Source organism: Cardiocondyla obscurior, linkage group LG11 (assembly GCF_019399895.1).
Source record: "Cardiocondyla obscurior isolate alpha-2009 linkage group LG11, Cobs3.1, whole genome shotgun sequence".
NCBI lineage: Eukaryota > Metazoa > Arthropoda > Insecta > Hymenoptera > Formicidae > Cardiocondyla > Cardiocondyla obscurior.
In genome coordinates this window covers 3074344-3096624 of record NC_091874.1, presented here as the reverse complement: position 1 = coordinate 3096624, position 22281 = coordinate 3074344, and the positions used below count along the sequence as shown (strand labels likewise).

The following is a 22281-nucleotide window of genomic DNA, read 5'->3' as shown; positions in this document are numbered from 1 at the left end:
CCCAGAAGTACCCATAAAGAACCTGATTTTATTAAGGATATATAAAATAAAAAAGAAAGCAAGTATACGTATGTAAATTGCTATATAGAGGTGAACGAGACCAAGAGGGGAAAAGATGCACAATGCCATAATTCGTCACTTCAGTTACATAATAAAAGAAATTACGCGAGTCTAACTCGAGGAAGGAATCGCTGAAATTCGATATATCCAGGTAATCGGTCTGTCGCGGAGGTCGCCAGGTGAGAATTCAGCATCGCGCGCGGAGGAATCGGAAGCGTCACGGGGCCGACGGCGACTCGGACGGGGTGAAGCGCGAAGCTCACGGCCGGTACGGGGGTAGAAGACCGTACCGCCCCCGAGGTCCACCACCAATGGAACGGTACGGTACGTTGCACGGCGACCAATCACCGGGTGGTGGCTGTTCTCGTTCCTCGCTCATCGCACGATTCTGCCGCCGAAATAAAAGAGGAGAATGCGCGGGAGATCGAGGAGGGAGCAGGAAGGACGAAGAGAGAGATAGGGGTAGAGAAGAGAAAAAGAGAGCGACCGAGGGAACGATATCGGCATCGGCATCGTCAGCATTGCCACCGGGCACCACCACAACCGTCGTCGGAGGAGGCCGCACGACCACAATTCAACGACGGAAGCCAGCGGGACAACGGCTGCCGCACCGCGAACGCGCGATCGCCTTACTAACTTGGTGACTTGGTCACTCAGTGAGAGCGTCTGCCGCGATCAAAGCCGCTCCTCCTCAGGAGTATCGGTTACGCAATCGATTGTTCGCGCGATCTGCTCATCCCGGCCCGGTTCCTAAAATCACCGTACCCTGATGTAGAAAACGGGGGTGGCTGTGGACACGCGAGACGAAAGGTGGCCGCGCAGGAGACCCGGTGGTGCCCCGGTGCTACGCGGTGGTGTGTTCAAAGAGCGTACACGCTCGCGCTTCTTTTCCCGCGGTGGGTTGATGCACTCGCTGCGGGTGGTTAATCGTTAGTGATTAGTCAAGGATTAAGACTTCAGGTAGCGAGGCCTGGGGGATTTGCACCTGATGACGATCGAACGGACAATTGATACCCGTGAAAAGAACCGAGCCTCATCTCGACGGATTACTGTGGATGTGACAACTATCTCGTTATGATTATGCAATTTATTACGAGCCGTAGCTGAATACAAAGCGCCCGGACTTGATTCCGTACGCCGACGGAAAGTTAAGCTCGAAGTTATTTGCTTACAGTGCGGTAATTAAACGCGATTCTGAAGGACAAATAAATACTCCACGCGTGTCGGAAATTATTTACGTTACCAATGTAGAAAATGAGTTGCCGTTTATGCGTATCTATTAAAATGTAATTGTAAAAGGAGAACTCAACGTTAAAAATTGAACAGTGGATCCTACACGTGGCTGATTGAATAATAATTACACGTTCAGGCTACTATTCTGCAATGAAGTGCGTGGACCGTCGGATGTACCGTAAAAGTATAATAATTGTTTGACAGCGCGTAACTACCGTACGATAAAAAAAAATTAGTTTATTTAAAAATTAGTGTGCGACAAAATTCTCGTAGTCGCGGTTAAAAAAGTATGTCAGAACTCTGTTGGAGTAAGTCTCGATGAATGAAAACGGAATCGGACATCGACATGAATGAAACGCGCGTGATTAAACAACCGTCGCGTCGACTTGAACGTGCGAATAACGGATGCTTACTTTCGTCATCGATTATTCATCCGGTTAATAGTAAGACATATTGATCCTACGACGGCATTTCGAATTTGCCGAACGACAAAAACCGGAAAGTAAATTTCTCGCGAGAACGTTAGCTGTAATCTAAAAGCTAAGAATTTCACGAAAAAAAAAAAAAAAAAATAGTTGCGCAATAACGACGTGTTGCTCGAGATTTACAATTGCAATTCAGTTCGCAATTGTGGATGAGTTGTTAACTTTAAAAATAAAAAAAATAAAATAAAAAAAAATCGCGAAAGAAGTTTGCGCTTTAGAACATTTCTTGCGCTTGGAATCGGCGAATGAGCGAGGAATTTTATTTCCCGTCCAACACCTGGATTCATGAGAGACACGCAGCTACAAATCAAGGATGTCGGATAGCTCGGATCAGCTGTCATCACCGAACAGCGATTGCAATAGCCAAATGGGCGTCGTGCATCGTAACGCAACCGCGCAATACAGTAACGCATCGTCAATGTCTAGTCTCGGGCTAACTCATCATCCACAAAATCTGACGCCGACGTCGAATGGCAGCCCCCAGTATTCGCAAGAGCTCTCTTCTTGCAATACCGCCAGCGTGAACACCAATATCGGGAACATTGGCGGCATCTCCCTCAACAACAGTACCAATAACTTTACGCCCGAACAGATATCCTGCATGTGCGAGGCGCTATCGCAAAGTCAGGACATTGAGAAACTGTCCAGGTAACTTAAAAAAATCGTACCTTGCTTTATTAAACATCCTTCTTTTCTATTTATAAAAAAAAAAAAAAAAAATACACGCGTAATATATATATTTTTTTAATTTAATTTGTTCTTTTCCTTTTCATTTTAAGTAACAAAATTATAAAGTTGTACAAAGGCATTTTTATTATAAATTGGTTAAAAAATATATTCCTACGAAAACACAACAGATTCCTTTGGTCCCTACCACCCGGAGAATTGTTGCGCGGTGGTGAAAGCGTGCTAATGGCGCGTGCCGCCGTTGCCTTCCATCGCGGAGCATATCACGAGCTCTACTCGATCCTGGAAAGTCATCCCTTTTCACCACGCCGGCACCCCGAGCTCCAGCAGATGTGGTTTAAATCGCACTATCGCGAAGCTGAGAAAATTCGAGGCCGACCCTTGGGCGCCGTGGACAAATATCGCCTGCGCAAAAAGTATCCGCTGCCGAAAACTATCTGGGACGGCGAAGAAACTGTTTACTGCTTCAAGGAACGGTCGAGAAACGCACTCAAGGAATGCTACATGAGGAATCGATATCCTACGCCGGACGAGAAGAAAAATCTTGCAAAAAAAACGGGCTTGACGTTGACCCAGGTGTCCAATTGGTTCAAGAACCGCCGACAACGAGATCGCACACCGCAAACGAGAACGTGAGCATAAAATCAGTTCATTACTTTATATAAAATATTTATACAACTTCTTGAGAATGCCAAAGCAACTTGAATTTATATTGCAAATATATTGAAATACACGACTAAAATAAAAAATAAATTTTTTTTTGAGATTTGGAACTAACCAAATTAACTGAATATAATAATTTCTAATTTTACGCAAAAGCCATTCGCAGTGGTACTTTTTCTACTAAAACTTAAATTTTCTAATTTGCGCGTTCCCTCTATTTTTTTTTATTTTTTTTATTTGACAAGACATTTACCAAATATCTTTAATTTAAAAACAGGCAAGATATATTGCCTTCAATTTTATTTCTTTCGCAAAAGTATCATCATTATTTCTTCAAACCTACTTAGTTTTGTTCTTAACATATTTTTACGATACCTTCCAGACTTTTACTATTAACGAACAATTTATAGAGTATATATTATATTGTCTGAATGAAAAGAGCATATGGGGTTTCTCTATTCTTTCCTAGAAAAGCAACAAGTGTTCCAACATGTGTTCTTTTTCAAATTTTCTAGTCCGGATGCATAAATCATTTACCTTATACCTGCTTCGAGTGACTTTTTCGGTATTATTGTCTTTTACACAAAATTTCACGCCTCCAAATCTTTATATGCTAATAATGCAGGTCGGTAACATTAGTTCAGAAATAACGTAACCGAGATTTCCAGCTCTTACAAGTCTAAAAGAAATTCGCAGTCGTGAGAACTAAGAAAATGACGGTACTTCAACTATTAATTAAATCTCCTTATATAAATAGAAAAAAAAATTATTTAATTTAATATGCGAGTTCTCTGATCTTGCATACGCGGTCACGTTTATTGCTTTCGAAGTAATAAAATTACGATTGTATAATCGTGAGATATTCTTTAGAGAGCCAATGGTCGTTTGGTTCTCCTTTCCGCTCTGGTGATTATCTAATCCGCGTGCTTATCTAATTAATGTCTGCATCGTGTTGACGTCCTTTGTGACGATTATGAGTAGGGGGATAAGGTCTCGCAGCTCTACGTAACACTGGGGTTGTTATGTTACGCGCGAGGTTCATTGGTAAACGATATACTCGGGATAAAAGCAACGGGAGGGTTGTAGAAAAAAAAAATGTAGATGGAGTCACGCTTAGATAATGCCGGACGCGTGTTCAGCCGTTTATTGACATAACAGGGGCCGCAAATTACGATAAGATCGGGCAGCATAGACTTAATCTCTTTATCAGAACGCACGGAATTGAAAGCAAAATTCTGAGAACGACGTGTAAGATCCGTCGGGTTAAAAAGTGTTTATTTAACACTACATAATGTTATCATAAAAATTTCGAGAGTTACGCGAACGAAAATAAAAGATAGAGTTTTATTGTTCGCGCGCACACGTGCACGCTTACGTGCATGCAAGCGGCATAACTATCATTATATCTTTCTCAAGATTTTTTTTTACTTCTTTAACAAAGAATATACTTATCTGAATAAAAGACATTACGCTTTTTTTTAAAAACTTTGCGAAAAGATGTTTAATGCAAAAGAATTCCTTTTTAGAAATAGTTTGCTTAACGCACACCTTCCGAAATAATGCATAAATTGACCTGCGTTAATTAGCAATTAGTTGAAATGCCGGGGCGTGTGTATTTTTTTTAAGTTTCGTGACGAGGGAGGCTAAATTAACGCGGGGCTTTTCGGAATGGGCCCGGCAGAATGGAAGGCCCGCCAGAGACCAAGCCGTGACCGCGACTTCGTCGTAGCCATAACAACGCTGCGTTCGCTTTCTGGTCTGCTCCTTTCTTCGAGCGCATGTAGAAACCGTGCGCAGCGTTCGCCGCCAGAAATTCACAAGAGCACATACACCACGTCCCTCACGCAAGGGATACGTGCGTACACGCATGGCGTCGCCATCGCTCCCGCGCTAAGAGATATTCCGCGGAGATCAAATCTAACAAGCTTGTAAGCTGCATGCGTCATTCTCGATCGATCGATTAGTTTAACTTGTTCTCAATTATTTTTTCTACATGTAATCTGAACTGCAGTATTTTTAATTAAAATAAGTCGGTAAAATAAAAGAAAAAAAAAAAGAAAGAAGAAAAAAACCGCTGCCAACTTTCTTACAGACGAAATTTTTACACATCTAATTTTCGAAGAAAACGAATAAAGTTTCCAGGCTTTAAAAAATGTTTAACTCGATCTGTGATATTAAATATGTAAAACGAGCGATATTAATTAATAAAATATCTCCGTTTGAATTTTTTTCCAAGTTGAATTGTCATTTTCATTTATTATTTTTTTTTTTTTATGAAAAATTGATTTGAAAAATTGTTGAAAAAAATTAATTAAATATATAGAAGGTCTCGAATATAACTTCTCACGTTTCCCATCGTATTTCGAACTATACGGATGATTTTTAGATTCGAGCGAGATTGTTCGATAAGATTTCCGCAGCATCCAGCTCTCCTCTCTCCCTTGCTTTCGAGAAAACAATTCTTTTCTTGGTGGCAGAAGACCAAGTTGAACTTCCTCCCCTTTTCTCGTCCTTAACGCTCTCCTGCCTCTCGCCGAAGGCTCTAGGAAAAGGAAACGCGACGCCCCATTACCGTTTTATGACGCAGCTTCGGTTACATCTCCCGTTTCACCATTGAGCTGTTCGCACTACCAATAGTTTACTACATAAAGGCCACGGCCGGCCCTCCGCCGCTACCTCGATTTATCTTCGCGTGTGCCGCGCAAGAACGAGGACGCGCCTTCTTCCTCGTTAGATCGAGAAGAACGCGGCAGCTACCAGGAGAAGTGAAAACCTATTGACAAATCCGCGGTGTTAGCGCTAAATACGATTATACCCTCCAAGCGCCGATATACGATTCGATTCTTCCCCTACAGCAAGACGATCTAATTTAAAGTTTTACGTCACCATAATTATCGACGTTTCAATTAATCCTTCGAGCTAACGTCATAAAACTTTTATAGAATTTATATTTAAAAAAAAAAAAAAAGAAAGAAAGAGAAAAAAGAAATGTATTTCCTCCGCTAAAGATTAATTATAAAAGTAGTCAAGTCTTCCTAGTTTCGCATATTACATCGCGATGTAGGCGACGTTAATAGTCTCCTCGAAATATTATCGGCCAGCTTTAAACGAGTCCTAAAATCTCCCTCTTCTCTCTCGTCCGCGCGGTCCAGGCTGCCATTCGTCAGGACGGAGAAAGGGACTCGAGACGCAGGGCGTTGGGGTGCGCGTAGGGCGTATTCCTTTAAATCCGGACCTTGAGGCGCGACCATAAAAATGCGTGGTCCGACGTTCGCGTTAGACGGAGGACGCTGGTCGCGAGAGAAAGCGTTACGCGCGGCAAACCAAACCCATGGTCATGGGCGGAGAGGTCACACATGGACCACCGTGCGTGTTGCGTCCACGCACACGCGCGCTCGCACGCGGCGACTTTCGCGGTCCATTTCCACAGCGGCAAAAGTCGTGGAACAATACCCGGCGGAATAACGCGGACCATTTCGTGACCCCGGGATCTTTCGTGCCTTTTCTCCCGCCCCGGCTAGTACCTTCATTTGTACCCGCGGTCGCACGTTACGAGAAAAATATGTTAACTGCTTTTAATGCACGTCGTGTCCGAAAAGTCAATGATCTCTTTGCCTTTCCGAATTTTTTTTTTTTTTTTTTTACAGCCCCTTAAAACAATAATGCACACATATGCGACACGCCAGAAAAGAAAACGCCGATACTTCTTATGTAGGCATAAAACCAGTGATTTATAGGCATCTTTACGAGGGTCGTTTCACAACTATTGTATATTTATTCCTTCTACCCGAAATTTGGGTTCCTTTTGTTTCCCGGGGAATTAATTTTTATTTGCAGGGCTGACCGTTGACATTTACTAACTACGTTGAAAACCTCATTGGAGTGTTTGTTAGCGCATTTTAATTTAACGAAAGATAAAATTAATTTAACGCGTTGGACGCTGCGTTCTTTATATTTCGTTTCTCTTTATTTTTTTCCTACATCTGCTATAAAAATTATTTTTGTTTCCTCAACGAGAAATACTTTGTGGCTTTATATGTTCTATCTTTTAACGTTAAGAAATATAATTTATTTACAGGGACATGCTACCGCTGAACTGTCAAAGTACGACTAACAGCACGATTAGCAACTCAGTGAGCAACGGCGGCAGTATTCAATCTCTCCAGAGTATTGATTCCGATAGCCCGAACCTTGCAATGTCACCTCTGTCAACGATGGGAATGTCGCCGGTCACTATGAATCCGTGCAGCCCGATGGGAGTGAGTCCCATGGGCCCTCATCATGGCTATGCCACTCCCGTTACTCCAGCATCCGTTCATACCGCGCATCCCCATAACGGCGGTTTGAGCCCCATGAATGACGTTAAGTCATTGTGTTACGGACGCAGCGTGTACGACACAGGTAAGTTATCAGGGATATTTTCAGTTAAGCTTTACGTTAATTTTAATATTACGCGAATTAAAGAAAATATTTATAAAATTGTATTTTATGCGCTATAATTTTTAACGTTAAATTAGAAGAAACCATGCGCGCGCGTCGTTATATTCGGATATTAATTATAATGATTTCTTTATCGTAATTACAATCGAGTACGATCTACGGCCGATGGCGTGTTATCAGTTCACTTACTTGTATTTTCCGGTTAGGTTAGATTATTTTGCATCCTGTCGTCCTTCCTTCCTTCCTTCCTTCCTTCCTTCCTTCCTTCCTTCTGTGCATGGCAGTACTCCAACGATTATCCTGACGTGTTGCAGCACTTCAAATCACTCGAAACTATATTACACTGCTCTGTCTTTTTTTTTATAATCACTCCGGAGACGAACAACCGAAAGAATGACGGTGGATTATCGCGGCGATTTTTTACGATTGAAATTGAGAACCGCGACGAACGATCAGCTGTTGCACGAATTTCCACTCTCGATACCCGTCGCGTTGCTTACTTCCACCGTGCCGGGTCTTCAATCTTCGCCCGAGTCGTCCCCGATCTCGAACGGAAGGAACTGGCTGTGATATAAAGCGAGATTACTTCCGATTCTTCGATTAACTCTCGTCAGCAGAACGAACAACTCTGACGACTGGTGCCGAGCAGCGAATTAAATGTTCCTCGCGCGCTTCATGTTCCTTAAGTTCCTCTAGTCACCTGTTCGAAAAACGGGATGAGAACCTCGGCCGCGACGAAGAAGACGGGCTAGGTGCAAATCACACGTCATGATGGCGATCGTCGGAACCCGCTGAATGTCGCTGAGAGAGATGGCGAGTGAAGCGGGTCAAGATTGCCGGACGCGGCGAATTTCACGTCGAAGCGCTCCGCGCGCTCCGCTCACGACATAACCTTTCATTTCCGAAGCACTTTTCCGAAGCACAAAACGATGAGTAGACTGACATAAAAGTATAAATAATGATTGTCCGTTCTGAAGCCGACGACGTCGAAACTTATTCGTATACGGCACTTCCTATCCGCGGTCGAAAATACGCATAATTGCGGAGTGATTAGTAAGACGTTCTCGCGCCCGTGTTTCCGCAACCGCACTGAAGTGGGACCGTTAGAGATTTCGGCCCTTGGTAAAAAAGAGACAACCGCGTAAAAAGAGTGAGACAGCCGATAGAGTCAATCGTCAATTGTCGTTCTCGCGCGGAGTTCTCGGAGGCACCGAATTCAATATCGAGTTGATCTGTTCAACTCTTTTTGACGCGCTAGGCAAGTTCGAGGCGATTTTTCTTAAAACAAGAAAAAAGAACGAGGCGTTTTTTTGTCGCGATTCCGAGATCAACCATCACTTGCGTGCTCCCAAATCGTCGTCGTTATAAACTTTTTTTTTAATAAAATAATCTATACAACTGCACGTAAAATAATTATGTTAAGACTGCAAGATATTAGCGACGAAACGTTAATATGCATTCAAGTCTTTCAAGTTATTCTATTTTTAATTTTTATTGGTTTAACTTTTAATTCTTTTTCTAAGGTAAAGACGTGGAGCAGAGCTCGGTTTACTACTCCAGCCATTCCAGTATGCACCATCAGTATTACCAGCAGACTCATCATCAGATGATGTCCAGCTCCCATCATCATCATCATCACCAGCAAAGCGTGCCGGCCGGTTACGAGATCATGCTACCACCACCTTCCATGTGACTAACAGATTACGAGGATGACCGCAGTAATCAATGTCTTCACGGACAGAGCGACGACGTAGTGTCACGCATACACGCCTTCACCTGATCTTTCCGCTTCTTCTTTTATCTCGATTCCAATTGTACGCAATAAAAAGAAAAGAAAAAAAAAAGATAACATGTACGTGTAAGCGAAATAATTGTTTCACGAAGCGGATAACAAAAGTGTTTCTATTTTTTTTGCTCGAAAAGCGTTCACTTAAAAAATATATCGATCTTCTTTTTTTTTTTTACACGCATATGAACGATATATTTTCATGTGTATAATTCAAACGGATGTAAGTTGTTCTGCTTATGCAACACGAAAAGTCTCACCGATACTGAATTGATTTTAAAAGATGGAAAGATACAACGGCTAACTGTTTTGGTAATCTTTTTGAGATATTCGTATGGTTATTGACGGAATAAAACAAGATTTAAAAACAGATAATTTTTAATCGAAGCATGTACTAAATAAGAGATTTAAAATGTTTATTAATTAATTTGGATTAATTAATATCAATTACTTATTGATAGTTTTACAATAATATTATAATAATATTAATATTGTCGTGTGCATTGTTATATATTAATAACGCATGCACATACAATATTAATACATATCTACATATAATATAGTAATATAAAATTATAATTAAGAAATGGAACATAAATTGATATTTATATTAACGTCGTCGTTTTCCACTTTTAATATCAGTTCTAAATATGTCTTAAAATGAAAATAATCTATGTAACAAAGTAATGTTATGCGTGTAAATTTTTTAATGCAACTGATCGTTATATCACTAAGTCATAGGTCGAATGTTAATCAATGAAAAGACGAGGATATAAATGTAAAAAAATTTAGTAACTTTAAAAACTAATTTTACTTTGTATATTTTTCTTCAAGGTGTGCTCTAGCTTTTCGTGCTGAAATATTTCGCCACGTAAACTTTTATTACTTGATTTATTCGTGCGCAAAATTAAATTTTGTGCTTTACAAAAAAATAAAATTAATTGTTTAAATGCTTGTAAATCCAAAGATTTGAAGATATAATTATAAAAGAATTTTAGTAGTAATGCTAATTTTTGTAACATATTTCCTTTATGCGTTGGCGCAGAGTAATCGTTATCTCAATGAAAATTGTACGATAACTCATTGTGAAATACCTATCAACCTTTTATTTATAGGACTAAATATCATTTCATGGAATTTCTCAATTCGTTTTAATTTAATCTTTTATTTTATTTTATTTTATTTTGTAAAACATCAGACATGAGGGTGAAAATAATATGTGAATGTAAGAAAGATACTTACTTTGTAGGTGTACGATATTTTTTGACGTCATGTACAATGTAGACGTATCATATGCTATTGTAAATTATTACGATAAGCTCACGGAATTCGTCTGTAATGAAGCTTCTGGCAGATTGTGGTAAATAGCGAAAAGTAACAGAGGAAAAGCAATTAGCGTGTAACGCGGAGAAAAATTATGCTGCCTAATTTTCTTTTTTAACTGTATATAGATATTATACGAATTATGTATGTAATGTATATATTGCTATAAAAATAACAATGTATTATGGATTACTGGTTTTTAATAAATAAACCTGCGCTACACATACATATGAACACGTATGCACATACGACATATACACGAGTGCTGCTTTTTCTCTACTTATTTTATAAGAAATGCAAAGAGCTTTATATTATTATCAAATTACATATATATACACACACAAATATGTTATAATGCTTTAATGCTTTATGTAAAATACATATTCCTTCAAACACATTAAGCATTTTTTTAAACCTCTATTTTTTTTTTTAATTAAACCTGAAGTATATATTTTTCTCAAACTTTATATAATGATAATAATTTTATCTACGATAGTAAAAATATTTATTAAAAGGTGTTTCAGTAAAGGTAAATTCAGTATTATATTGATTGTCTGTTAAAACTTACCTGGTAAATACAAAGCTGAATACTAGCAGTTGAAACAGCAGTTATCTTCAGCAAGAGCTCTTGTACTTGTAGTTGAGAAGTTCACAATCTGGAACCGATAACATCCCTTTCCCTTAAAAATATCCAGAAAAAAATAATTTTTATTAAAAATCAAATATTATTACATAGGTTTTAATATTATCTCAGCAACAATTTACATTTGAATAGACGTTATAACACAGAAGAAATTTTGGTGGTTTAACAAATTAGAAGTAAATAAATGAATAAAATATATTTGATATGAAAGCCGTATTATGTATATTTTTATTGTAATACGGCAATGTACACAATTCTAATGCGTCCGCAGAAAAAAAAAGAGGAATATGTCGATAATCCTTCTATTTTGCATCGAATTTCCAATTACAACATCACATATCAACAATTTTATTGAATCTCGGTTTATTTAACATACAAGAGCTGTTTCTTAACATTGCGCGTCCAGTATGTATAGCTGTATAATGTACGTATATGTTATAAGTAAATCTAAGTTACATTGATATGATCACGTTACGGGGTATTTGTACAAAGAACGCACAAGTACAACTACTCGATTTGTTCGTAACTGTATTCAAAAACCGGCCATAACGTTCAATTTAGAAATTTATTTTACCTATTTTTCACGTTACAACGATAATAATCCTGATGTCCCCTTTAATGTAATCACGAAGAAATGTACGCGAGTAATATAATTTTTATTTTTATTTTTTTATTACTTTTCTTAATAAAAGAAACAGATCTTTAAGTATTGATATACTTCGCGTCGATAAATATTAAAAATCTGATCGTGCGTATAAAATATTCAATGCCTAGTGAATCCAGAAATAAAAATTATTCAAATCATTAGCAGTAATATAATAAACCTTTGCGCTCGGAAGAAATTGTATTCGCTTTATCGTCAACCTAATTAAAAAAGATCTTGATCTTGTAACGATTATTCTGTTTTTATTCAAGATGCCCTATGCATTAGACTTCGTTTTCTTTAATGCGAACAATTGAATATCTAGCGCGGGATATAAAATATGTTCCCATCGTACATTCGTGATGTCTTAAGATAAAAATTTTCTATATGTATAAATATGGCGTACTTCAATTGTTACGAAGGACATTTTATTTTTGCTGTTCAGTCATACGGATAACAATGATATAAATAATTGGAAATTTCAATTTGTTAAAATGGCAGATTTAATACGAACGAAATCGGTCGACGTCAAACGTGACATTTGTATTCCTCGTAATTTTTCGCCACAAACGACCGCGATTTGCCTCGTTTTTTATCTGGTGTAATCGACAAAAAAGCAAGCCACGTTTAATCCGCTCCTTCCCGGCACGATTGATTAAATAGCGTCATTTACCCATCCCGGTGGGTCCAAAACTGAAAGCCAGGGATAAATCGAATACGTTGAACCGGCGTTGCAACTAGACCACACATTCTGTGGGCACGTATACGTTATAAAATTTCTCGCAAAAGTCACGAATCTCTTTTACTATTATTTTTTTTTTATCTTTCTTTTTTTGTAAAGCGCAGACAAATGTCCAATTCTCGTTTATCACAAATTTTATTGTATGCACTGTCCGCTTGGGATCATCGCCAAGAACGACTGCCTGTGTGCTAAATTACTACTATTGTTATCATTAATTAATTGTTATTGTTACTGTAATTATTATTGTTAACATCCTGCGTACGATACAACAAAAGAAATAATTCTTACAGATATATATGCTATCCGGGTCTGTGTCTCATCGATATACACTACGTACATATTGTCTCAAATACATACATACGTGCGAAATACAGCCTGCAGTTTATAGACGATAAACGTATAGTATGCGCACGTGTGTTACACGATGACACGTGTATGTATAAATAAATCTAATATAGGCTATACGGTTATACATACGAGATATATAGGACAAGTCACATTGAAAAAATATATGTATGTTTTAATCGGGGGAGGGGGGGGTAGGGGAAGGAAGAAGAGGACGAGCTACGTGCATTTTTATAAGCACATGGATATGTATGGTTCGTCAACGGTGGCAAGGAATCAATTGTTCGGCCGTGCAAAATGACATGGTTTTGAAGTAACTTCTCTGCTTTGATATAATTCTCAAATCTTAATTACATTTACGTCGTTCTTATTTCGGCTCTCATACTTTATCCCGTTTTTATCTCCCGAGAATTTATCTTCTTACTTCCGTCCTTCTTTCCTTTATCTCTACACGCTTTCGCAAGCGTTTCTACGCTATTACATTATCTTATCACCGATCACTGTTGTTGCTACACGTTCCACCGCAACGTGAAATATGTACGAACAGGAGAGGTGCATCTATCTAAGCGTGCTGTTAGCATCCGAAAATAATTCGGATTTACCACGAGAATTCGTAAGCCGCGGAGATAATGAACTTCCGGTGTATGCGCACTCACCGTCGGGAATGGCGTTCGTGGTGCTGCGACGGCGGCTAGCGTACGTGAACTTGGCGTGGGGTGCGTCGAATCTCACACGAAGCGCGCGCGTAGATGTGTTGCGGAGCACCGGTCACAGAGGACTGAGGGAGAACGCGGCCTACTACACCTCCCCACACTTGGCGGCCGAGAGTGGGGGAGAGTCACGTACGCCAGCCGCCTTCGCCGCTCGTCGCAGCAAATGCCATATCTGCCTATCAATGTACATACAATCAACCGAGAAGTTACAAAACGTAATCATGTATCATGTAACGTTATCGCGATTTGCGCACCGGGATAGCCGTCGCTTGTCGTGTGCCGAATGCAAATCTTGAAGCCAGTCGATCGTGCTGCGACTGAATTTCGAAGAAACCGAGGGTTCTCGCGTCATTATAATTTCACCTTAATCTAAAACTTTTACGATATATGTACATGCACTTTCTTCTCTCTTCGAATAGTACGGTCGCGGGTGCGATGGCTTCATCTCTACGATGACTGAATCAGGAATTTTCGTCAGATATAAATATTACACATTGTATTCGCGACAAGTAAAAACGAATATTTATATTAATAAAATAAAAATGTATAATATAGGAACAATCTAATAACACAGTTGTTAACAACTAATCTACGATTAAGTCTATAAACTTGTTCTCATCGCGGCAAGGCGATTTAAATAAATCTTAGATAAATTATAAATTACTTGGTAGGTAGAAGAACCTAAAAAAAAAAAAAAAAACAAAGGTATAAAATTTTGGAAGAATACACGGAAATAAAATAAATGAGAATTTTCAATAATATAAGAATAAAAAAATACTAATAGATAAAAAGATCGTTTTTAATCGACATGTTATCCAATAATTAATTCGAAACACTGCGAAAAATCGCGTGCAAAAAAAAAGAAAAAAAAAAGAAAAGAATACTTTTTCTTTCGTACAAACATTCATTAATACGAGATAATAATGGTCCAGAGATCAAGGAAACTAATACTACGGTGTAGACCTGTCTCTTTCATAATTTTTCATTTAAGTTAAAATTCTACGATAGGTTAACATTAATACATTTATTCTTATATTAATTAATCGTAATTACGCTACGTTTTTAATTATGTTATAATTTACAGGTGTGTTACGCAATGTGTCATATTAAGTTAAGGGATTCAAGAGGATTCGGTAAAACATAGTACAAGGTTGGTGCGAAATTGGCGGTTATCCCTCTTTCTCGCTGCTCTTTTCCCTTTTAAAGTTCATAACACTCGCTGCCGCTTACAAATAATACTGAATCTACTCAAAGTATTTTCAGCCGCACCCAAAGAGAGACTTCCTTACGCAGTACTGTGCGCAACATTCCACAATGTTCGTCACTTATGCCAATAATCGCTTCAACGTCGAATTAGCGAGATATTAACAGTAGTTTCGCGCATAACTGGCGATGAATTTTCCTTGTAAGAAATTATCAACGAATTGCAAATTATATGTTGCTGCTAACACTTGAAAGAATTTTTCTTTTCACGAGAAAAAGAGAGATTTAATATATTCTTGAATTTAATAGAACTCTTACTCTTGATAAACTTTACAGCTTCATAAAGTTTTTTGGAAAAGCTTCTATTATTTTTCTTTTATGCATGATATGATACAAAATATGTCGTTAGATTTTTTTTCGAACCATAAGTAATCAATCTCGATTTATAAATAAAAAATTCTTTTAAGAGTTAGCGATCAATGTTGCGCAGCCACGATCGTCGTTAAGTTCTGTTAAAATCTTATCGGCAAAGGTGTGTAAAACAGTCCAGGCAAACTGAAAGATTTGCTCTTCCACATTGCTCGTCGACAGACGCACGCTCTCTTTGGGGATCAACAACAGTCTTTTACAGAGGTACGATCTTCTCGTTCCGATGTACTGGAGTATCGTACACGGGTACACACTTGTAGTATTGCGGTGGATACGACGCATACGACGCCTCCGAGGGTGACAGGCGGCCACGGAATCGGCTGCGCACGATGTGAATTATCAGTAGCAGACAGAGTAGCGCGAGTACCACGATTAACGTAATCGGTACCGTGCCCCAGCCCCGGCTGGTGATCTGATTAATCATGTCATTTTCCTTGACCGTCTGGAACAAATGTAGTAACAGCAATTCTTAGATTGTTTCCTTTCGACAACAAGTTTATTCTTCACAACTCGAGCAAAAATTCAAGCGTTCGCAAATACTGCCGATATTGTTAAATAATGGACAATTCAAAGTTACACTCTTAACGTTAAAACGCATTAAATAATTAATGCATTATATTAATATCATATAATGCGATGCCAAGTACGGATTAATCTTTAAGTGCGCAATTTTGTATGCAAAGCGACTTTTCGATACTCCGTGTACTCTCCTTCTCCAAGTACTCTTATGAAGTTTGAACTCAAAACGGGCAGGTTTGCACATCTGTCTCCTCTGCATGTACTTCATCACTGTTCTCTAAGATGTCAAAAGAATATTTTAAATATTTTTTTTTATTAATCTCCTAAGTTTGTCCGCCAATTAATAAAAAAATAAATAAATAAATCAATAATAAAAAAATTTAATACTTTTTAAATATTTGTAAGTGATTACTACTTATTAAAAATGATACGTAGAATATTAGAAAAAATTGCGCATTTAAGAAAGAAGAGAAATGCGACATAAAACTCACTGTAATCGGACATATGGGGCAACAAGTGCCTGGTTTCGGTGGTAACGGATTACCGCAGGCCACCGAGCAGATGGTTTCTTTGCAATTAAGTCGTCCACCGGACTCGCAAGTGCATGTGGTGCAGCTGTTCGGATGCCAAGACGATCCCTCCGGATGCGTCTCGTTCAAATGGTCCATGCACGAAGCCTGACAGCGGCATATCTAAAACGAAAGCGTCAAATGTTCACATGTTTCATCGCCAACATTTAAAAATATACGCTTTTTTTTCATACTTTAGCGCATTTCCATTATTTCCAATTTATTATAAATATATATATTTTTTTATTTAATCTTCTCGTAAAACAACGAGAAGGAAAATTCGGGCTGTTGGAACTCACGGAGCAGCCGCGCTTGTTCGTCTTGTAGCCGAAGCTACACTTCTTCCTGCATCCGAAGAGCGGCGGACAGCCGACAGTGGGCGGCTTGCACTCGCAGAAGGTGCAATCGTTCTCGTCCATGACGAGGTCGCAGTGAAGGTCGCATTTCACCTCGGGGCAAATCCTTTTGTCGTTCCCGGCGTCCAAGGCGGTGGTATTCGGCGGCGGATAACGCGACGGTGTCTGACAGGCGCACACCGAGCAGCCGTCCTCGTCCTTGACGAGGTCGCAGTTCAGTCCGCAGTGCGGCAGTTCCGGGCAAACTTTGTAATCTTCCGGTAGCACGTCCGGCGCGAGGTCGACCTCCTGGAGAAGACGAGAGTCGTCAGTTCGCAAGATAGAAACTCTAGCTCGAGGAAACCACCGGAATTCCTCTTATTCGCCAAGTTCGTCCCGCTCGCGACGATTCCGAGAAGAAAGCTTCTTCAGCTGCGGGTATATGTACGTTTCGGAGATAAGAGAAACCGTCTCTATCTCAGCTGGGTCACGACTGAAAATCCGCGTGGCGGATGTTGTTATATTTAGCTAAGGGTTGATAGAGAATGTTCTGTGGTGAACGGGGAGATGCTGCGCGGAAGACATTGCGTTGCGGGTAATCGTCAGCTAATCCTGAGAATTTCTTGTTTGTCATACCGTATTCTAGATTATACATAGGTTCGCGTCTCCGTTGTAATATCCAGAATACCACACGTTTACATTATTAATTCAAAATTGCAATATTTTAATTTATTAACGTTACGTTATTAATTTAAAATTTAAATTTGTTAAATGTCGATTAAATGTAAAACGTTTGAATATTGAATAATAATTATTTAACAATCGATGATATTTTTACATCTATGCAAAGCTATCCTCAATTTTTCTACATGCTTACCGAGTCGTCGGCGCACTCGCAGATCGGACAGTTATTCTTATCTGTTCGAAAGCCGTGGTAGCATTTCATCTTGCAATCGTCCTGGGACATCTTACAGGATTCGTCAGGACGGTGATCGAAGGTGCTATTCGTCAACGGTGGACAGTGAGGGCAGCATTCGCCCGGGTCGGGTGGTATCGCGTTCTCGCAGGACTTGCACATGGTCGTTTGGCAGGACGCGCTTCCATCCTCGTTGCAGATGCAGGTGATACAGTCGTTCTGCTTCCATTCCTCACCGAGTTTTCTCGAGACGCCCTCGTGAATGCAGTTTTGCGGTTTCTCTTCGACCTTTGCCCAGGAGATCGGATCTGGTGGCGACAACGTGCAAAAAGAAAGTTAGATAAATCGACGACACGTTGACGCTTCAATTTTATGTACGTAAGAATCTTTACATTATTCTTTCTTTTTTTTTTTTTTTACAAAAAATGCAATTGAAGCAATTTTCCATCAAACACCGAGGGGAATAAAAAATAGTAATTTGTACAAACTTATAAAAGAAAAAAATGTAGGATATACTCCGTAGATTCATCAGTTTAGCATGTTACTTTAATAAAAACAAATATTTAAGAACATCTTTCGACATAGCTGTTGAGCCGTTCCAGCATCACTTCCCCGCGCTGAGATTTTAACGATATGCTAAAAAATATAGGGAATATTTTCTGACAGTTTATAAATAACTCACGGGGGTATTGCCGCCGGGAAGCGTTGCTAACCCAAATACGGTAGTTTTGTGAGCGAACGGGGAAAACTTTGGCGAGTGCCTCGGTACACTCGACCGGAGTTTGCGAGGCTCTTGCATAAAATTATTACGACGAATTTTTCAACGTCCGCGCTGAACACGTCATTGACGCGATCTCGTTTGTCCTGCGAGCGACGTGCGATTTTTGCGTTTTTCGTAAATCTTTCAATCTCGATGGATCGCAGCGTTATTTGCGAGGTAACCGGTTAATTATGTATGCAAGATTACGAGCGCAGAGATAATCGCCGGCCACGCGCTCGCTCCTCTTCGACGATCAAGTCATTATTCGGCGATTTTCCAGCGGCAAGAGCCATTCGTCCGGTGATCGTCAAAGCGCCGGAAATTGCGGAATGTCATAAAGATTTGCAATCTCGTTTAATATTCATAGCGCCCTTAACGCGCTTGCACAAAGCCGTCTTACGCTCTCTCGTCGTCGTCGTTAATAACGCGCGTAAATCTAATTATCCGCGACATTATTTCGTTATACGGGCGATCGGGGAATACGGTGTCGCTGCCATTAAAGGCCTGTCGAGCGTTCTCGACGTGAAACACCGCGATTAAGCTTCCCGCGGACGACTTCGCTATTCACGCGAGCGTCGTATTTCGCTTAGAGCGCTTTTATTTATGCGCTCTTCTTCCCTCCACCTTGCCCTCTTTACACAAGCCGAGTGCCTGTACGTGAAATTTACATGGCCAAGTACACTCGAGCCGGATAGTAAACCCTCGAGGCGCTGATCTTTTCTGCATGAGACAATTCTATATGCATGCCAGGCTTTAAGTCGCCACGTCGGCACTGATAAGAGATGAATTTGTCGAGCGCATTACCCCGGCTTGTGAAAAATTCAATTTCCTCGCAGCTTGGACGATTGCGGGTGTAGGCCGCCGACGATACCCCCGCGATCTTTGTTTATGCACGTGCCGCGGACAGTGAAATTTTCGATCGTCACTTCGCCACGCGCCAGGCGTCGATTTTTAGCACGGCTCTATTTTCCACGTCGCAAGAGGGAAGCATCTAGGTCAGGCGGACGACCGCAGATGCGGGGGGTGTGTATTACGTTCTATATCTCCAGTCGTCTCATTTGCGGGACGTTCATTCATAACGCGCGGAGAACTCCAAAGTGGCGCGTCCCCAAAAAATGAAAAATCGGCCCGGTGGCGCAAAAGAGGCGAAAACAATTTTCGCGAGCTCGCAGCTTCCCATTATTTCCTTGTCGCGATACATGCACATACCCGTGCGCTCGCGTTGAAAGGGGAAAAATTTGCACGAATTTTTTTCATCGGACACATCGCCCGCCAACCGACCCGGCTGACTGACTGGCTGTAGGTAGTCTCTCGCGTAATACGTTTTCCCCGCCGTTTCACATACAGCTTACACCACCGTCGAGGGAAAAAAAAGGGGATAAATTCGTGAGCTTTTGTAAGAAATATGAAAAAGCGGGTGTTCCCTTTATGCGCGCGAAGAACTTTTTTTTTTTTATTCCGTTTCATTATTCGGGATGTTTCATTACTCTTTGTGATCTGCACTGCAGCGAGGGGACGATATCGACGGCCGAAATTGAGGGCAATAATAAAAGCGCTTTTGTAGAAAATATTAAAGATATAATCTCCCCTGGCAAAGAGAATAGAAGTCCGAGAAGAAAGAAAGGTGTGTTAAGTGAAGAACTGTAAGATCTACGAGCTGCGAAACGAATATCCGATTCAATATCGCGGGGATGTAGGAAAAATCACGTTCGAATTAATCCCTCGAGCGGATTGAACGGAAAGTAATTGCTCGTCTAGAGATAACATTCGCGGGAAATCAATCGTGAATGTCGTTTAACAGCCTCGATTAGAGCCTCAAATCGTTCGCCGAGTAATTATTTTTGCAATTAACATAATAAATTGTAATTAACATGCGAGATATATACTTTGGCCGCGAAAACCAGAACGAGCGAACGTCTATCTGTATAATTTAATCTGGTTGTATCGCTATTTACCTCAACGCGGTATCAGGGTTTACGTCAATATTTATTATCGCGTGTACTTTTCGACGAAAGCGTATTAATTAAACGAGGCATCAACTATGTACGCTTGACCGATAATGCGGACTACGGGCTAATGAATATTGTTAACAAGGTAGAACGCTGTTTAACTGTCGCGTTGCTGTTTAAACACTGTTCTGTACGACACGGACCTAAAATGAATTTACCGTATGATGTAAAATTACATTTAATTGCCGAGAAATCCGGACGAAAGAGGCCCCGCGATATCCGTGATTCATTTAGCCCGATCGAGATATTATTCAAGCGCGATATTAAAATATCGCGCATATATTATTTTTCACTCCCTAACGCAATGGAATAATATTTTAATTATTCCGTACGCTAAAGCGGCTTAAACTCAGGATTTATTGAGCGTGATATATCGAAGCCCACGCATCTCGCCGGATAGCTTTTAAATATAAAAACGAAGCGCACCGCTGGAAGTATAACCGAGCACGATAAATCGATCTCATTAAGAGCACCAGGAAGCATAACTTCTTATCTGCGATAATAATGTTTTTAGCGTAATGATTTGTAGTCTTCCATAACGTGCTCGTGGTGGAAATGTTATTAAATTTTAAAACAGCAACGGAACACTATTAAATTTTAACAGAGAGAGATAAAGGCAGCGGCAGAGCGGCGAGAGAAAGAGACGGAACGATTTCACAAGATAAGAATGACTTCATTAAAATTCAACAGGTAGATCGAAAGTTCCGCGGCAAGAGCGGCGACGGTGTAACTTTAAACGTCGTAACTTAAAAACCGCCACTCGCTGAAATATCGCATTTGAGCATTATCTCTGCTTACAATCTGCGCGACTAGCATTTATAATGCCGGTGGGCTCTAGAACAAATTTCAGAAAATAATGGCGCCGTTGATATTTAGGAGACCGTTTTATTCCCACGTAGTCTTGTTAAAGGAAAAAAAAAAAAGGCAAAATATTCGCGAAATAGTTCCCTTTCCCGTTATACAAAGCCCGTAATTGAAATCGGTGAGAAAGGTCTTGTCAAATTAAGAGATACGCATACGAGTGACCCGAGTCATCGATTTGATAATTCTTTGGCGGATTTCGAATAAAAAAAAGAAAGAGAAAGGAGAATCTAGAGAAATATTTCAGCACCTCATTATATGTATATTCTTATCACATGTTTAATGTACGCGCACTCTATTTCCCTCCTCTCTGGTTGTTCTCTTTCGATAATGGAATGCCGCGCGTCCACGGGAAATGCGTTGATTACGATCGAGGAAGTCCTTCGTGCCGATATCTGAAGTACATTGAGGCTACAAGCTCGGTGAGCTGGCTTGCCTCGCCAGATTGCAATTCGAACATCCAAGAGAAAGAGATAGAAACAGAGAGAGAGAAAGAGAGAGAGAGATGGTGAACGTGGTGGAGCACGATCTCAATACTCGGGAGAGAGATAGAGATAGGTAGAGAGAGAAGAGAGAGAGAGAGAGAGGAAGAGAGAGAGAGAAAGGGAGAAAAGCAAATCCCTGAGATATCGATCCGATATACGACGTATTCCAGGCGCCGTTCCTATCAGCCTGACAGGAGCCCGGCCTCGATTACGACCTTTCGTAATTACCTGAGGGTCTGCAGTCGTGAAGAGGGCAACAGCTACCGGGTGTCTCGGGTTTGGCCGCCCGCACCTCGACCGGCCGTTGACCAGATCGGCATTTGGGCGGCGGACACGTCGGGACGCACTTGCAAATGCCATCGTCCGTCAGGACGCTATCTTCAGGACAGAACGACTCGAGCCGATGATGGTGATCTGCAAAACCGGCGTAAT

At 40.4% G+C, this 22281-nt stretch overlaps 2 protein-coding genes across 3 annotated transcripts in view; one reads left to right on the top strand and one right to left on the bottom strand.

Annotated features, from left to right (window-relative positions):
• The first annotated feature begins 509 nt into the window (after positions 1 to 509).
• Six4 (homeobox protein six4) lies at positions 510 to 11184 on the top strand. Its single transcript, XM_070663092.1, has 4 exons — positions 510 to 2426; positions 2636 to 3097; positions 7207 to 7529; positions 9092 to 11184. Exons 1-4 carry the CDS (start codon positions 2092 to 2094, stop codon positions 9259 to 9261), a joined length of 1290 nt encoding a protein of 429 aa, XP_070519193.1. The 5' UTR covers positions 510 to 2091; the 3' UTR covers positions 9262 to 11184.
• A 216-nt stretch (positions 11185 to 11400) lies between these two features.
• Cmpy (crimpy) overlaps positions 11401 to 22281 on the bottom strand; it is a 231358-nt gene continuing 220477 nt past the window's right edge. Inside the window, exons 8-12 of one of the 2 annotated variants that reach the window (XM_070663249.1) lie at positions 22078 to 22263; positions 17696 to 18042; positions 16783 to 17127; positions 16406 to 16606; positions 11401 to 15837 (exon numbers count right to left, since the gene is read on the bottom strand). In XM_070663249.1, the coding sequence (XP_070519350.1) occupies positions 15592 to 15837; positions 16406 to 16606; positions 16783 to 17127; positions 17696 to 18042; positions 22078 to 22263 (1325 nt within the window). In that variant the 3' untranslated portion in view covers positions 11401 to 15591. The other variant, XM_070663251.1, reaches the window with a different exon arrangement.